Here is a 17107-nt window from a genome sequence, read left to right on the forward strand (position 1 = left end):
TTGTGAAATTGATACCTCTTTTGTACTCATACATAAAGAACTTAAAGGCTAAACAACCTCCTTGAAGTGACACCAAAATTTTTCCGATTTCATCCTTTTACTCCATCAAAATAAAGAGTAAAGAAAGAAAACAAGACAAGAATGAAGTAAAGAGACTAACCTTTGCCTCCTCATCCTTGATAGAGTGAAGACGGAAGCGGCCCTTTGTATCATACAACAGCCTGAAGTTTTCATTGGTCTTAGGAATTGATACAACATCTGCATAACAGATATAAGATAGAAAAAATAAGATTTACAAGAAGGGGATCTGCACAAGTGACGAGCGCCAACATAAAATTAAGGAAAATAATTAGATAATTCTTTTCTGAAAATTGCAAAGAAATTCTATTCAGTTGATACAATATGAAGGTCGACAGATGCATACCCATAAAACCAGCTGGATACTTCTGGTCTGTCCTGACCTTTCCATCAACCATAACATGCCTTTGCATTAGAATGGCAATTACCTCACGGTATGTGAGGGCATACTTCAACTTGTTCCTCAGAATAAGGATCAGTGGCAAACATTCCCTAGCCTTGTGGGGACCTGATGATGGTTTGGGGGCCTAATGTGCGAACACTTGATTAATAAAATCAGTGAGATAATGGAAATGTGTATCACATGTCAATTATAGTTATTGCACTTACAAAAGCACCCCCAAGTTTGTTGAGCATCCAGTGCTTTGGGGCATTTAGCCGCTTGAGATGCTTCTTAAGTCCTCTAGCCTGGAAAAAACCCAAAAAGAATGTTCATAAAATGCAAGAAGAACAATAGCATTATCATTACTGATTTACTGGTAAGATCTTTTTTGAGTTTTACATAGTTAATGCCTGTCAGATACTTAGATCAGCAAAATAATGCAAGTTTGATATTCATATACGTTTAGAAACCCAAAATATTTTATTTAAACAGGTGAGGTAAAATACATCTTCAAAAAAAGTCTAACTGACTATAATGTGTTTTGAGTAGCAGCACATGCTCAAGGGAAATCTAGCATTATTACTACAAAATACAAGTTTATTTCTCTAGCTAAACATAAGAAATAATAGCTAAATATAAGAAATAACACATAAAACAAGTATACAAGAGAGAAATGAAGACAAATGGCAGACCTAAGATCACTGTAGAGAATAAACATGGGTGGAAAAGAATTATCTGAATAATTGGACGCCAAAACAGTAAACGAGTCAAGAAAAAGTATGGAAATGTGTAAGAACAGTCAAATGTTTGTCCAATAAGACGATTCTTGTAGGTGTCAAAGTCAATGCCTAACATTCAAAAGAAACATCCACAGGCCAAGCTAGTAACAATAGGCATAAACAAAGGATGGTAAAAAAATGTCAGTGAAACAGATAGAGAGTAGAAGCTACAGAGAATGAGTTCAAGAAAAAGAAAAGGCAACGTTTTACAATCAAATGTAATTATAACCTAGATATTCAAAAACCATACGAAGTATTTTGTGTGGAGATTTATATATAATCAAGGGCCAAAAACAAATTGATCAAAAGCAATAACATCCAATAACCAAATTATAATAAGATACTTCAACTATGTCGAGAACGGCATCTATAGGACAAGTAATGAGATTGGTGATGCATTTAACAACAAGAAAATATTTCCTTTCAAACTAAGTGCAATAATGATCCACATATTTACAATTTAAAAAGTTTAGTGTACCCTAACAGGGCCAAAAAAACAGTTTGCGCACATTTTCATAACAGTATAGAATACATCTGCTACCAAATGGTGGCAATGCAGAGAGCACAACTAGCAATGTGAGATTACAATACCCACATTTCCATATACAAATCAATCTTGAAGTGGATAATAATCATCTACAATTATCAGGGAAAAGGAATTCATCACAGCACAAGATTGTAATCAAGGGCAGACGAGTCTAAGCAACATGGCAGGAATTCTAGATTCTCTTTTTTCTGAATTTCAAGATTAATCAGATGAATACTGAATAGATTAATCAGATTGGATTAATCAGATGAATACTTAATTTGCAGATTAATCAAATGAATTCTGCAACCATATATTGGGAGCTTGCTTTTGGATAAAAACCATTTATTGCAACTTTGTAGTAACTTTTTTGGCCAAAATCTAGGCAATCTTTATAAGCAAGTTAGGATTAAATCTATTATTTCATAATGACAAGAAGATTAATGTCGCAAAATTTAAACAATGCTCCAGAACTCGAATATATACAATCTAGCTTTCGCAGTAATATGTCCAATCACTGACCGAACCATGTTATATCATTTAGAGCTACAGGAAAACAGTAGAAAGAACACAAGGAAAGATTGGATAAATGAAAATGCTCCTTTCCATAAATCTTAATTATTCCAACATCGTGTGAAAGTAATTTTCTTCTAATTTGTTACGTGCATAAACACAAATCTCTAAACGCACATACCTACGTGTGTAATCTTCTAAAAAAGCATTAGTGGAACACATACTACCTTCAATTTCCCAGATCAGCAAAGACAACCATTAATGAGTCTCACAGTTCATCTTTTATATTAAATAGGTGAAAGATAACTAGACTCTAGATCCAGATAACTATTTAGCAAGATAAAATCGAGTGAAAGACTATAAACAAAGGTACAACACAGAATGACAAAGCTTTCCACCCTGACCTGACTTGTCACAACATGACAGTTCACTCAAAAAAAGGGGATAAAAACCAGAGAAGATGACAACAAAGCCTTTAATACAATCTTTGAAGTCGGCTATTGTCAACCAGATAAGACAGTTTCTTAAATTTACTGTTTGCAATAAAGAAAAAAGATAGGTTCAACAAACATGACAGTTCACTCAAAAAAAGGTGATAAAACCAGAGAAGATGACAACAAAGCCTTTAATACAAACTTTGAAATCAGCTAATGTCAACCAGATGAGACAGTTTCTTAAATTTACTGTTTGGGATAAAAAAAAAGACAGGTTCAGCAAGCAGAGACATCAAATACTGGATTGGCTTCGCATTATCAAATGTAATTAATATTTAACAGTAGGAACATGAAACTTCAAACAAGAGACTGGAAATTTATTCAAGACATAATCTCAAAAGTCGATTTTTTTGTGCCCGAGTTATATTACTATATGACAGTTTAGGCAATTCCTAAAGAAAGATAATAAATTATGTGAAAAGTCAGAAACAACAAATCATTCACCTCTACATCCATCCCAGAACTCTACACGGTACTATACTAGAGAAATTGTTTGACCCGCCGATTACAGAATTAATATATTTGAATCCAAGAAATTCTAGCTGAAACATAGCAGAATGCCCATTATTTTCATGCTAATGCAATGCGAACTCTCGTTCACATTTTATCCGCTGCAATATTCGCATGAGGCTCTACCGAGTTACGATATTGCAAAATGAACAGACAATCTGGACAACAGATCTAGCTCAAGGAATAATACGCCGCAAATAATAGAAAATCCATGCATCTAGCCGAAGATCATCCTAACCTCCACTGTTATAGGTTAAGAGTTTTGATTATTCTAAAGCAATCAAATATCATCATTAATCAAAAAAATTTATCTAATTGTAAATAGTTCCATAGGGTGATCTAACTAAACTGTTCCTCTAAAAACTTCATCTTTCACTTCAATCCAACTTACAAACTACAGTACAGATCAAAGTGATTGGACAAACCCTAAACCTGAAGGCACGAGATTAGAGAAAAATTCCAGAAATTATGAGAAAAACTACGATGCAAAGATTGAGAAAGGAAGCGAACCATCTTGTTCTTCTAGATCTCGGCCGTCACCGACTCCGTCGTCGAGCTCCCCCTCTTCACTAACAAAAGCACGCAAACGGCTGAGGACGAAACCCTAACTCAGAACGGCGAATATAAAGCATTGAGGTTTAGGGCTTCCATAGGAAATGTCGGAAATGGCCTCCGTTGGGCTTCAGTCTTTCAGATGATAGTTATGGGCTGGGCCAGGAGCCCAGCTTCAGAATAAAATTAAAAATGTGTACAGCTGAAAGAAAATGCTAAAATGGCTATTTGCACCCTTAAAAATGATGATTTTCGCTTTTTTTTTTTACTTTGATTTCTTGAAATTCTATTTTGACAACTTGAGACCTCCATGTTTAACTTGACGTTAATTTTTTTTTTCAAAAATATCATTATATAAAAATTAGTGGGAAATTTCTGGTTTTTAAGGTTTGAGAAGAGGAACGAAGTCACAGATTTGAGGTAATTGTTAACTTCAGAATGGGAGTTCACTAAATTGCACTAGATTTTGACTATGCGCACATGAAAAATAAACCTAGAAGAGTGATGGCAAGATGCGAGGAGAGATATCAGGGCCGGCTGAAGGCATAGGCCACTAAGGTATATGCCTAGGGCCCCCATTTTATTGGGGCCCCAAAAAATATATTTTCTCTCTCTCTCTCTCTCTCTCTCTCTCTCTCTAAGCTATGCAGTAAGTTGACTATTAGGGGTGGGCAAAAACCGAAAAAAACCGGTTCAACTGAAAAAACCGTCCGAAAAAGCGGGTCGGTTAACCGAACCGGATTAAATGGATAAGAAGAAGGCTCTAAACCGTCCGAACCGGATTAAACCGGTTTGGATCCGGTTTGAACCCCTGAACCGCCCGAAAAAACCGACCTGAATTCTCTAATATAAATAGTTAAAAACCCTAACCCCATAAAATAAGTTAACTGTAAGCTTTTTTGCTTCTTCGAACTTTCCAAGTGCAGAAAGACAATTAATGAGGATATTAAACACAACAATGTTATGGCCTACATTTTTATCTGTCATTACGTGCTCTATTTCAAAAGCCGCAGAGAAGTTTCCCTTTTTAAAAAGCATATCCATCATAGAGGCATAGTTTACACGATCGAGCATGGTACGCTTCTCTCTCATTTCCTTGAATAAGCTCTCAGTTTCCTCGAATTTTCCATTCTTCCTTAAACCATTTACCAAGACATCGACAACAATGTTATTAAGTTCAAGACCTTCGTTCCTCATTTCTTCATAGAGATCAAAAGCGGCCTCTTGGTTGCCCATTTTGAAGAAGCCATCAATAAGTGTGTGTATCTTTGCCAGCTCACATGTTTGAATAAGTAGCGACATTTGCCCTCAAAGACTGCTTCTCCATTTCTCGAAGTTTAGTTTATGGGGGTTTATGCTCTGTGTGTGTATCTTTGCCAGCTCACATGTTTGTAACCATAGCAATAGTAGCAACCAGAAAAGCTTACAGTTAACTTATTTTTCTGCTAATAATATCTTTTGCAAATTCCTTGTACCCTGGTAGTGGCATTTCTTATGATCCTAATCCATGTTTGATTTGTTTTTGTGAAATGGAGTTAATTCGGCCCAAAACCGAAACCGATCCGGCCCGATCCGAATTTCTGTTGGGCCGAATATTCGGATGAAGGGGAAAAAATCTGGATCTGGATGAGAGTTTTGAGAATCTAAAAAATTCGGATTGGATGCGGATTGAGCTTAAAACCGACCCGATCCGAATATGCCCAGCCCTATTGACTATTGTAAGGATTCTAAATTATCAATTATCTTTAATTGATCATTTATTGCTATAATTATATATAATTATCTTTATATTTGGAAAAGAACACTAATAAAGTTTAATTGTAACTTTTTATATTTTATTTCTATAATTAATTAGATTGTAACAGTTAAAAAAATAGAAAAGCACATATTAAATACTCATTCTTATTTATGCATAGTTTATGCGTTTTTTCTCTTGCTAACTTCCTTTATTTTCTTCTCATTCACTCATCTTTCATATTTGTTTAATCTTTGATACTCAACATACACAATTGCAATTCTAATCCAGAAGGCCCCAAAATAAAACATAAGCTTGTTGGTTTTTATTTATTTTAATTAATTTACATTCATTCTCCTCACACACACACACATAGCTCACGGATATGTTCTGTATTTTGTTTTTTATTTTTTCTTTTATATCTTTTTATTAATAAAATCTTATTTACGTTCAACAATGTCTCAAGAGATTAAATAATTTGACAATTTTATAAATTGAATATTAAAGCTTGAATATAAAATTTAATTAGTAACTTTGCATCTCAAAAATCTAGAAAATTAAATTTTGTATAAAATTTATTTTTAAAAACTAATATTTAAAATTTTTTAATGTAAGGCCCTAAATATTTTTCTCTGCCTAGAACCTCAAAAATGCTTGAGACGGCCCTGAGAGATATTATGAGTGAATGATTCATTGTACCGTCATAAAGCCAACGAATGACTCATTGAAGAAAATTGATCATTGACACAATTGTTTTGGGAGGAGGCATGCGGTAGAAGGGTCATCCATGGTATCTTAGAAGAGGGACACAAATCATGTGAAATCGATATTGAAAGAACAGACAGCTTACTATTGAATTTATCTTAATAACAAGCAAGAATTTGGTGCAGACATCCCCTATCGCGGAGCTGGTGGTGTAAGGTGTTTGCACAAGTAAATTTATATGGATTGGCCAAATATGCATACACCAAACTGTTATTATATGTCTACTCTATAGCCAAACCTTTTGAGTTTAACCTTCTCGGAGCTTGCCACATCATCTCTTCTCTTCTTAAAACTTTTTGCCACTTATACCTAATGTAAATCATCCATCTTAATCTTAATTAACTAATATCTTATAGAATATTTAATTACAAAAAAATTAATTTTAAAATACCTTACTGAATATATCTTAATTATGATCTAATCAAATAATATATTATCACAATTCAAAATCAAAAATATTTAAGGAAATGTTTAATTATGGAAAAAATTTTACCAAATATATCTTATTCTAAATTAATATCCTATCATTTAATATATATTATCAAAATTTGTCTCATTTAAATTAATATTTTATCACTTAATATATATTATCAAAATTCAAAAAACTTTACCATTATTTTGTGAATCATAATTGTTCATTTAAAACTAAATTATACATATCACATCTTTGTTAATCTTGCAATTTATGAATAAGCTATGGGATTTTATACTATTGTGTGTGATTCTTACACAAATCTGTTGTATGATCGAAAAATTGAAGTTTGATTGATTTCTTGTTTTAAGAAATGGATTCGATCACTTAGTACGAAACTCTTACAATCACTCACACACTCTCTCGATTACAGAAGAAGAGAAGATTGATTTGACTTCTCTCTTTGTTTAAAAGTGAGTTCTTAGTGGCGAAAGGATGCTTCTCTCGATGCTCAAGCCGAGATTGCTTCCCGTTGACGATCAGAACAAGATCACACAAGCTTTTGACGGTCGGTCGATGATCTCCTTTTGCGTAGTAGCGAAAGATCAAGGCTCCAAAGTCCAAAAGTCTCTCTGAGAATCTCCTCCCGCCTTCATAGCCACTCATGGCTATTTATAGGGTTTCAGCATGTAACCAACGTGCTAAAATTGTGGGTAGAGGGCGCAACTGCCTCCTTTAATTCAGCCTATGTCGGTTAATGGGGCGAAACGTGCTCCTGAAGTTTAGCGCATGTTACTGACTAGGTCTTCAAACCGTTACAGCTATATCTCCTGCGGACAACGAGCCTTGCTGCATGGCGAGGTTCATCAGATTGAACGAGCCTCAACATGCAGCGAGGTTCATCTTCTAAGGTCAACTTTGTAGTATAGCGAACTGTCTTCACTGACATCATCTGACGAGCTTCGTATTCACCAACGAACTTCGCCTTTGATAGTTGAGTCCAACTGTATAGCAAGTCTTGTGACTTTCCTTTTGACGAGCCTCGTTTAAGCTTTAAATCTGGTGATGAGTTCCGAACCTCGTATCCAACGACGAACTCCGAACATCGTATCCAACAACGAACCTTGAACTTTGTTTCCAATGACGAACCTTGAACCTCGTATCCAACGACGAACCCCGAACTTTGTTTCAAATGGCGAATCCCGAACCTCGTATGCAATGACGAACCCCGAACCTCGTATGTAACGACGAACTTCGAACTTCGTATCCAACGATGAATTTCGAACCTAGTTTCTAATAGGGATCCTCGCTAGGCGGCGGTCTCATCTTTGACCAAGACGAAGTTCGTCCCTATGACGACCGTCGCCGGCAGTACAGGTGCTCGCTTCTCACTCCCGCAACAAGATCCTCAACCCTGGACAAAACTCGCTTATTACAAGTGGTATTACATGGCAAATGTGGTGATCCCAAGCTTCAACATCAACTCGTCAGGACTACGCTTCATTCGGTGTCGTTACAGATCCGAGAACACTTCTAATAGAAGTCGCATACCATGACTCAAAGAGTTCTTATACGCCAAGGAAAATGTTGGCATGGAAGAATCTCGACCTTCTAGTCCTCATGAGACCCAGGAAGAGGTGGACATGGCTCTGGACGAGCGTACGCTTCCCAGATCTCCTCGTGTTGATGAATACGGGAGTAATATACCCGTCGCTGCTGGGGAGGATGAGGCTGTTAGGGTTGAAGCTACTTTTGGGGAATTCGGGGATCCCACTCATGCTGATGAGCCATTTGAGCATTTTCAGCATGAGGCTCCTGAGAGTAGACTTTCACCTCAGTAATCCATTAAAGTTATGCCTGGGGGATCCAAGCCTGCTATGGGACTTACCGGTATGCTAGTCTTAGCTTGTCATAAGCTTTGAATTGTCACTCTATTTATGTTTAACCTCTGACACTCATTCTACAGAACGAGCAGAAGGAACTGAAGCTTCAAGGCAAATGGGGGAGAAGTCCAAGAGACCTGGATTGATGAAAAGAGTTAAACGCGTCGCTAAAAGGCCAAGGCGAGAAGCTCCAAAGATGATCTCTCCTCTGTTTGTGTCGAAAATTAATGTATTCATTGCGGTATTCATTACAACTTTAGTCGTTACAATGAAAACAAAAATATTGTCTTTTTATAAGACTTTTACACAATGAAAACAAAAAGTTTACAACTCTCGTCAAAACAAACGCAGAGATCGTTTATCGGTCTTCTGCTTGCGTGGGATCTTTGCCTGTGCCGGGGTTTATCCGTGGACCGCCTTAGATCTGGATCCGGTTGATGAAAAATTCGGCAGAGTTTCGTCTTCACCGAGGAAGTATTTGATTTGAAGTGCTGAGATCGACCAAGCGAAATCAGGGCTCTTCTCGAGATTAAGACCAAGCCTAATCTCAAGGGACGGACGGGAACGGGCGTCGGATCTCTCGAACTCTCCTTCTTTATGCCGAAGAACTCGCCAAGATCTGTCAACCCTCGCTGAAATTCGTGCTCCTTTGACTCCACAATCCGGCAGCACCTCCTCGTCTTGATAATCAATCGCCCCTCTGAAAGGAGGCCCTATGCTTGTATTTATAGGGCTTCGGAAACGGTTATTTGGATGAGAACAAGTGATTTAGCCTTATCTTCAGTTGACAACAGCCTAACCACGTTTGGTGATGATATCTAGGTAGTTGGGAACCTCTGGAACTGAAAAGATCTTGAGAGAACCGTTAAAACCGTCGAAATACACATCAGGAGGTCAAAACAGCGCGGCAGACTGGTCTGACCCGCGTGGGCGCGGGTCGGACTTGGCCGACCCGCACTTGCGCGGGTCGGACAACTCCGACCCGCGCTTGCGCGGGTCGGGTTGATCCGTCCCGCGCTCGCGCGGGTCGGTTTGTTTCGTCCTGCGCTCGCGCAGGTTTGCCGGTTGATTGACGCGTGCGTGTTGATTGACGCATGCGAGCTGATTGGCGCGCGCGAGCTGACTGTCGAGCGTTTAGGTCATTTGATTCGCCGTTTTGCTTCAGGCGCTTGTCGGCGTCAGATAATCCTCTTAGACTCGGATAACGATGTTCGTCGTCTTCTCTCTGTCTCAAGCTGTGTACGGACACCTATAGGTATTTTTAGACGTCTACAGATACCCCCTCCAAAGTATTCCAGACTCTTTCTTTTATAGAGGAGTCTGGAATGCTTTGGATAAGATAGGCCATCTCCTCTATTTCGTAGAGCGACCTTTAACTACCTCAATTCTTAACTTCTTCAGCCTTCAATCTATTCATTGTTCCGTCGAATAGATGAAGTTCTTCCGGCGCTGCGTTTATCGTCTGACCGTTGTCGAAATCTTGAACTGAGATTGATGTGTAAGTTTCTGAACTTAGCTCGTGCCATTGAGTTAACTTTGAACTGATCCTCTCCGTCGGGAATTCATATTTGATTGTAACTGAAATCCTTGGAGTTATCTTTTGCCTTATTTTAGCGAAATTGCTGATGCGTTGACCGGCATCGATCTTTACTGTAACGCGTTGACCGGCGTTAACACAGTTTATACTCGTACGTTCGCTGGAGTCTACACAGTTTAAGCTCTTAAGGCATTGGAGCGTGACGGTCCCAAATGTTGGGCTTCAGGACCAACTATTAAAACTGATTCATCTGCACGTGTGGATCTTATCCTAAAGTTTGTTGGATGTTCAAGTCATAAGACCAACTAATGAAGCTGATACGTCAATGACTCGCACTTATAGAATTTTTGGCAAATTCTCAGCCATCAACGGGTTTGATAAGCCTTTACCGACTACCGTTTGAGTCGTGCTAGCATGCGGATTGTTTAAGTCTGTTCCGCATGTAACGTTGTGCTAAAAGAGTTAATTCTTTTAGTGCTACGATATTGAATACGTAGACTTCGTCTTTCTCCTGTGAAAAGACTAAACAGCGACGTGTATCAGACGTAGACTTTAAGATTTTTGGCAAACCCTCAGCCTTCAACGGATTTGGCGTGCCTTTACCGATTACCGTTTGAATCGGGCTTGCATGCGGATTGTTTAAGTCCGTTCCGCACGTGACGTTGTGCTAAAGGAATGAACTCCCTTAGACTTGATGCTACGATATTGAATACGTAGACCCCGCCATTGTTACAGGAATAGGCTACCTGACAACGCGTGGTAGGCGCTGACTTATCCCTTCTTAGGCTTCGGGATAAAATGCCCCAGACTAGATTCTGGTGTCTTTTTCAATCGGTGAAAGACTAAACCGGCAACGCGAGTTAGGCGTTGACTTATCCCTACTTAGGGTTCGGGATATTACCGATTACCGTTTGAATCGGGCTAGCATGTGAATTATTAAAACCCGTTTCACATGTAACGTTGTGCTGAGAGAATTGCTTCTCTTAGACTTAATGCTATGATTTTGAATACATAGACTTCGCCATTTCTTACGGGAATATGGCATCCGGCAACGCGTATTAGGCGTTGACTCATCCCTACTTAGGATTCGGGATGAAAGTCCCCAGAATTATACTCTGGTGTCTTTTTTCAATCGGTGAAAGACTAAACCGGCAACGCGTATTAGGCGTTGACTCATCCCTACTTAGGATTCGGGATGAAAGTCCCCAGAATTATACTCTGGTGTCTTTTTCAATCGGTGAAAGACTAAACCGGCGACGCGTGTTTGGCGTTGACTTATCCCTACTCAGGATTCGGGATAAAATTCCCCGCGCGTGTGAGGCGCGGATTTTGGCATTATTAGTAATGGCCTGCCACAATGTCGAATATGTGGGCTTTTGTCCTTTTCACGGCAAAAGACTAACCGGCAACGCGTGTTAGGCATTGACTTATCGCTGCTCAGGATTCGGGATAAAATTCCCCATGCATAAAAGGCATGGATTTTTGTTGCTACGATGTTGAATACGTAGACTCGGTCGTTTTTACGGGAACGAACCACCCAGCAACGCGGGTTAAGCGTTGACTTATCCCTACTTTGGCTTCGGGATAAAATGTCCCAGACTGGATTCTGGTGTCTTTTTCAATCGGTGAAAGACTAAACCGGTAACGCGTGTTAGGTGTTGACTTATCCCTACTCAGGATTCGGGATAAAATTCCCCATGCATAAAAGGCATGGATTTTTGTTGCTACGATGCTGAATACGTAGACTCGGTCGTTTTTACGGGAACGAACCACCCAGCAACGCGGGTTAAGCGTTGACTTATCCCTACTTAGGCTTCGGGATAAAATACCCCAGACTGGATTCTGGTGTCTTTTTCAATCGGTGAAAGACTAAACCGACAACGGGGATAAAATACCACGTGCTTGTGAAGCACGAATTTTAGGAGTTTGAAAAATTGGTGTCTTCTCCTGGGGCAAAGACGAACCCGATGTGGGAGAGGAAGAATTTTATATCCTATCTCCCAAAGCTGACGAGGAAGAATTTTATATTCTATCTCCAGTTGGAAAGGAAACTCGATGTGGGATCTCCACCCCCAGAATCCGGAAAGGTGAAACTAGGAGTGGGATCTCCATTCCGAGAATCGAAAAGATTGGGATAACCCTAACTGTCGGAAGGTTTGATTATCGAACTAAAGGTGAGTTTCTTGTTTATCGAGAGTGAATTGTGGTTTTGGTCCTTACTATAGGAAGGTTTGACAAAGGGGGAGTTTGAGGTGATCCTAACTGTAAGAAGGTTTGATCACTCGATTTGAAAGTGGACCTCTCGTTCATTGGAGGAATCAAGAGGGGATTTTGGATTTGGCCCTAACTGTAGGAAGGTTTGACCGAGTGGGATGTTTGAGACGATCCTAACTGTAGGAAGGTTTGACCGCTCGATTTGTGGATCTCTCGTTCATTAGAGGAATCGAGAGGAGATTTTGGTTGTGGTCCTAACTGTAAGAAGGTTTGACCAAATGGGAGTGGGAGTATAAATTATAGTGGGGGTGTTGACTTGTACAAATCACTCAAATGGGGTTCCTGGTGTTAAGTGATAAGGACTTAACGCAAAGGGGTTTGACAATTCATCAAGGATTGACAGATTAAAATTCTAAGCATTATATCCGGACTCTAACCATGAAAGTGTTGAGTGCACGAACATAGCGAAAGTTTGAATGGATTAAACAGGAAAGAATTTTGGTGGTCCCACTGTCAATTAGTCTGATCGGTTGGGGGATTCTGTGGTGGGAGACTATGAGTCGTCAAACACCAGTGAGAGTTTTGTGAGGGAAAATTGATCCAATGAAGTGATCAAATTTCATCTCAGCAAAAGAGTGTTCGGAAATCACAATGGGGGTTTAGTGTTTATCACTTTGTTTGTAATGATCGGGTTATCCCTAAGAAAATTACATATAGTATTCTTCCGGGAACTTCCCGTTACATGAATCATCCACCCCCAGCTTCTTCGCGAAACTGGGTTTATCATTGCATTCGGTTACATGATCGGGTTATCCTTAAGAATATTACATATAAAAATTCTCCTGGAACTTCCCGTCAATGGTAGGAAACAGTTTAGACTCATATATCAATTGGAGTATCAGGGAGCAGTTTAACCTCTTATACCGGTCGGAGGATTAAGAAGCAGTTTATACTCTTATACTTGTCGGAGTGTTCATTCGACTTAATTGAGCGATATAACGCCGGCTTCAACCAAGGTTTGGATGCTATTCTTAAGAGCGAAGCAAGCCTTGGTAGGATGAAGGATCCTCCTATGGTACGCACAGTACCTCTGGATCCACGATATTATCAGCTTCCTCCTGATTTACGACAGGTGGCAGCTTGATCTTGTTGTTTTCAAGGAGAGACTCGAAGATGGCTGGAACGTCTTCGTCCTTGAAGGAGTACTCTTTTTGGAGTCTCGGATCCGAAATCTTTTGCTGCCTTCGGGGTTGTTGCGATGTCTGATTAACGTCTACAACCGCTGCATGTGCCTTTCCTTTACCACGGGAGGCAAAGTTTGAGTTCGGAAGATTCGCCGTCGGTTGGCTCCTCTCGGCTTTCTTCCTTCGGAGGAAGCGTTCGGCCCGCTCTCCGCGCGTCTTCAACTCTTTCCAAGTGTTGGACGGTGCGACTCCCATAACTTCTAATATCTCAATAGATAGGTTGTTATGACATGTCTGGAGGATGAAGTCCTCCGTGATCGGATCTCGGCAGTTCATTGCTTTATTCCGAAAGCGCTTGACGAAGTCGTCGACTGTCTCGTCATCTTCTTGTTTCTCATCGAAAAGTATCCTGATGGATACCTCGTCGTCGTCATCAAAGAAGTTACCAAGGAATGAGTTCTCCATATCGTCCCAGTTGTTAATACTTCCGGGCTTGAGACGGCGGTACCAATCGAAGGCCGGCCCGCGAAGGGTGCCAACGAATGACCGAACCATCAAGGCTTCATTGCCGGAGATCATACCCAAGTGGGACTTGAAGTAGATCAGATGTTGAGTGGGTGAACCCTTCCCGTCAAACGGCGTGAAGTTAATCAGGTTGAACTTCGCCGGATACGGGATCGAATCCCATTCTCTTGGATAGGGACATGGAATACCGGTCCTTTTCACCTTTTGAATAGACATTAAAGCGTTGATTTTGCTCTCGAGATCTTTCATTTTCTCATCCTCACTCGTGTCGGGCCTCGGACGATTCGAAAGAGGAATAACACGGCCACCCTCGGGATCGAATCTCGTCTCAGCAAAAGAGTGTTCGGAAATCACAGTGGGGGTTTAGTGTTTATCATTTTGTTTGTAATGATCGGGTTATCCCTAAGAAAATTACATGTAAAAATTCTTTCGGGAACTTCCCGTTACATGAATCATCCACCCCCATCTTCCTTCGCGAAACTGGGTCTAACATCATAGTGAGTTACATGACCAGGTTATCCTTAAGAATATTACATGTAAAAATTCTCCATGAACTTCCCGTCAAGTGTGGGAAACAGTTTAGACTCATATACCTATTGGAGTATCAAGGAGCAGTTTAACCTCATATACCAGTTTTATACTTGTCGGAGTGTTCATTCGGCTCAATTGAGCGATATAACGCCGGCTTCAACCAAGGTTTGGATGCTATTCTTAAGAGCGAAGCAAGCCTTGGTAGGATGAAGGATCCTCCTATGGTACGCACAGTACTTCGGATCTGAAGTATTATCAGCTTCCTCCTGATCTGGGATAGGTGGTAGCTTAATCTTGTTATTTTCAAGGAGGGACTCGAAAATAGCTGCAACATCTTCGTCCTTGAAGGAGTACTCTTTTTGGAGTCTCAGATCGAAGTTTGAGTTCGGAAGATTCGCCGTCGGTTGGCTCCTCTCGGCTTTCTTCCTTCGGAGGAAGCGTTCGGCCCGCTCTCCGCGCGTCTTCAACTCTTTCCAAGTGTTGGGTGAAGTTTGAGTTCGGAAGATTCCCCGTTGGTTGGCTCCTCTCGGCTTTCTTCCTTCGGAGGAAGCGTTCGGCTCGCTCTCCGCGCGTCTTCAATTCTTTCCAAGTGTTGGACGGTGCGACTCCCATAACTTCTAATATCTCAATAGATAGGTTGTTATGACATGTCTGGAGGATGAAGTCCTCCGTGATCAGATCTCGGCAGTTCATTGCTTTATTCCGAAAGCGCTTGACGAAGTCGTCGACTGTCTCGTCATCTTCTTGCTTCTCATCGAAAAGTGTCCTGATGGATACCTCATCGTCGTCATCAAAGAAACTGCCAAGGAATGAGCTCTCCATATCGTCCCAGTTGTTAATACTTCCGGGCTTGAGACGGCGGTACCAATCGAAGGCGGGCCCGCGAAGGGTACCAACGAATGACCGAACCATCAAGGCTTCATTGCCGGAGATCATACCCAAGTGGGACTTGAAGTAGATCAGATGTTGAGTGGGTGAACCCTTCCCGTCAAACGGCGTGAAGTTAATCAAGTTGAACTTCGCCGGGTATGCTATTGTGTCCCACTCTCTTGGGTATGGACATGGAATGCCAGTCCTCTTTACCTCTCGATCAGACATTAGAGCGTTGATTTTACTCTCGAGATCTTTCATTTTCTCATCCTCGCTCGTATCGGGCTTTGGACGATTCTTAAGAGGAATAACGGGGCCACCCCCAGCATTGTCATTTTCGGTAGAACCACCCCCAGCGTTGTTATCTTTAGTGGAGTCATCCCCAGTGTTCTGATCAACGGGAGGTTCATCAGCATTGATATATTCATCCACGTCTGAATCGCTAACTGCTTGGCTAACATTGTTGCGACGACTGGATTCACCTAGCTGATTTGACAAAGACCGAATTTGTTGGTCATGTTCTTCCCTCATCCGCCGCATAGCCATTTCCATTTCGATCTTGAATGCCTCTTTCTGTTTGGCCAAGGCATCCTCAACCATTTTGGCTACCTGCTCGGTGTTGATCATGAACACTTCGTGAGATTGTCCCGGACTGGATACCGTATTATCAGAAGCGATTACCGAGTTAGCATCTGATGCTTCATCATCCGATGATAAACCTCTCTGCATTCTTTGGTAGTCCCTACGTCTAGTGGAACTAGAAGGTCGAATCGACTTTCCCTTATCAGCCATGTTAATTGTGACTTCTGGAAGTTCGTCATTATGAACAGCCGATCGCTTCTTACGGAGACGTTTTGGTCTGGACTTAGCTATTCCATTGGAGCTCCTCTCGAATACCGAGACCCTTTGCGGAGTGGTCTTGGGGCAGCTACACGCTGATAATACTGCCCTGATAAGTTCGACGCACGAGCAGTGAGATTTTGTTTCTCGGGTATATCTCTTCCGAGACTTGTTCATACCCCCAGCCCGATAGTACAACTCATCGGTCAGATGATCGGAGCAACCTATCGTACGTTGACACCACTCCCCAAGTATAACGTTGTCATCGTCAGATGAATACGTTTCTTTCAGGGGATTTGCCGCTTTATCAGCGTTCTCAAGAGTCACATGTTTAGAACTACACTTTTAGGAGCGCAAGATCTCAACAGGCTCCTGGTTTTGCATACACACCCCCAGACGGGTGGAAACTGAAGTTTTCCTTTTATAAGAAGGCTTGTTATTGTTGAGAGGGCGTGTGCGACCCCCAGCTCGACGAGTTGCTCGGGGTTCAGTCACCAGTAGGGGTGCATTCGGTTCAGATACGGTTCGGATATGACCCTTACCATAACCATAACCACTTTCTGAAAACGGATACGGATACGGTTCGGATATTCATCGGTAAGCAAAAAACATTACCATATCCGCATTAAACGGAAACAGATACGGTTCGGATATTAGAGGTTCGGGTACGGTTCGGATACGGATACTAATCGGATATTTGAGAAATAGATATGAATAGGATATGAGGAAAAATACATATGATTTTAATAACTCGCAAAAAATACAAAGTAAGTCGAG

General features: G+C 40.7%; 1 protein-coding gene across 1 annotated transcript in view; it reads right to left on the bottom strand.

The window, feature by feature from the left end:
- LOC109843017 (40S ribosomal protein S4-1-like) overlaps positions 1 to 3935 on the bottom strand; it is a 5228-nt gene extending 1293 nt beyond the window's left edge. Inside the window, exons 1-4 of the mRNA XM_020411945.1 lie at positions 3793 to 3935; positions 688 to 765; positions 425 to 605; positions 161 to 258 (exon numbers count right to left, since the gene is read on the bottom strand). Of these exons, the coding sequence (XP_020267534.1) occupies positions 161 to 258; positions 425 to 605; positions 688 to 765; positions 3793 to 3795 (360 nt within the window). The 5' untranslated portion in view covers positions 3796 to 3935. The remainder of the gene's footprint in view (positions 1 to 160; positions 259 to 424; positions 606 to 687; positions 766 to 3792) is intronic.

Source organism: Asparagus officinalis, chromosome 5 (genome assembly GCF_001876935.1).
Source record: "Asparagus officinalis chromosome 5, Aspof.V1, whole genome shotgun sequence".
Lineage (NCBI taxonomy): Eukaryota > Viridiplantae > Streptophyta > Magnoliopsida > Asparagales > Asparagaceae > Asparagus > Asparagus officinalis.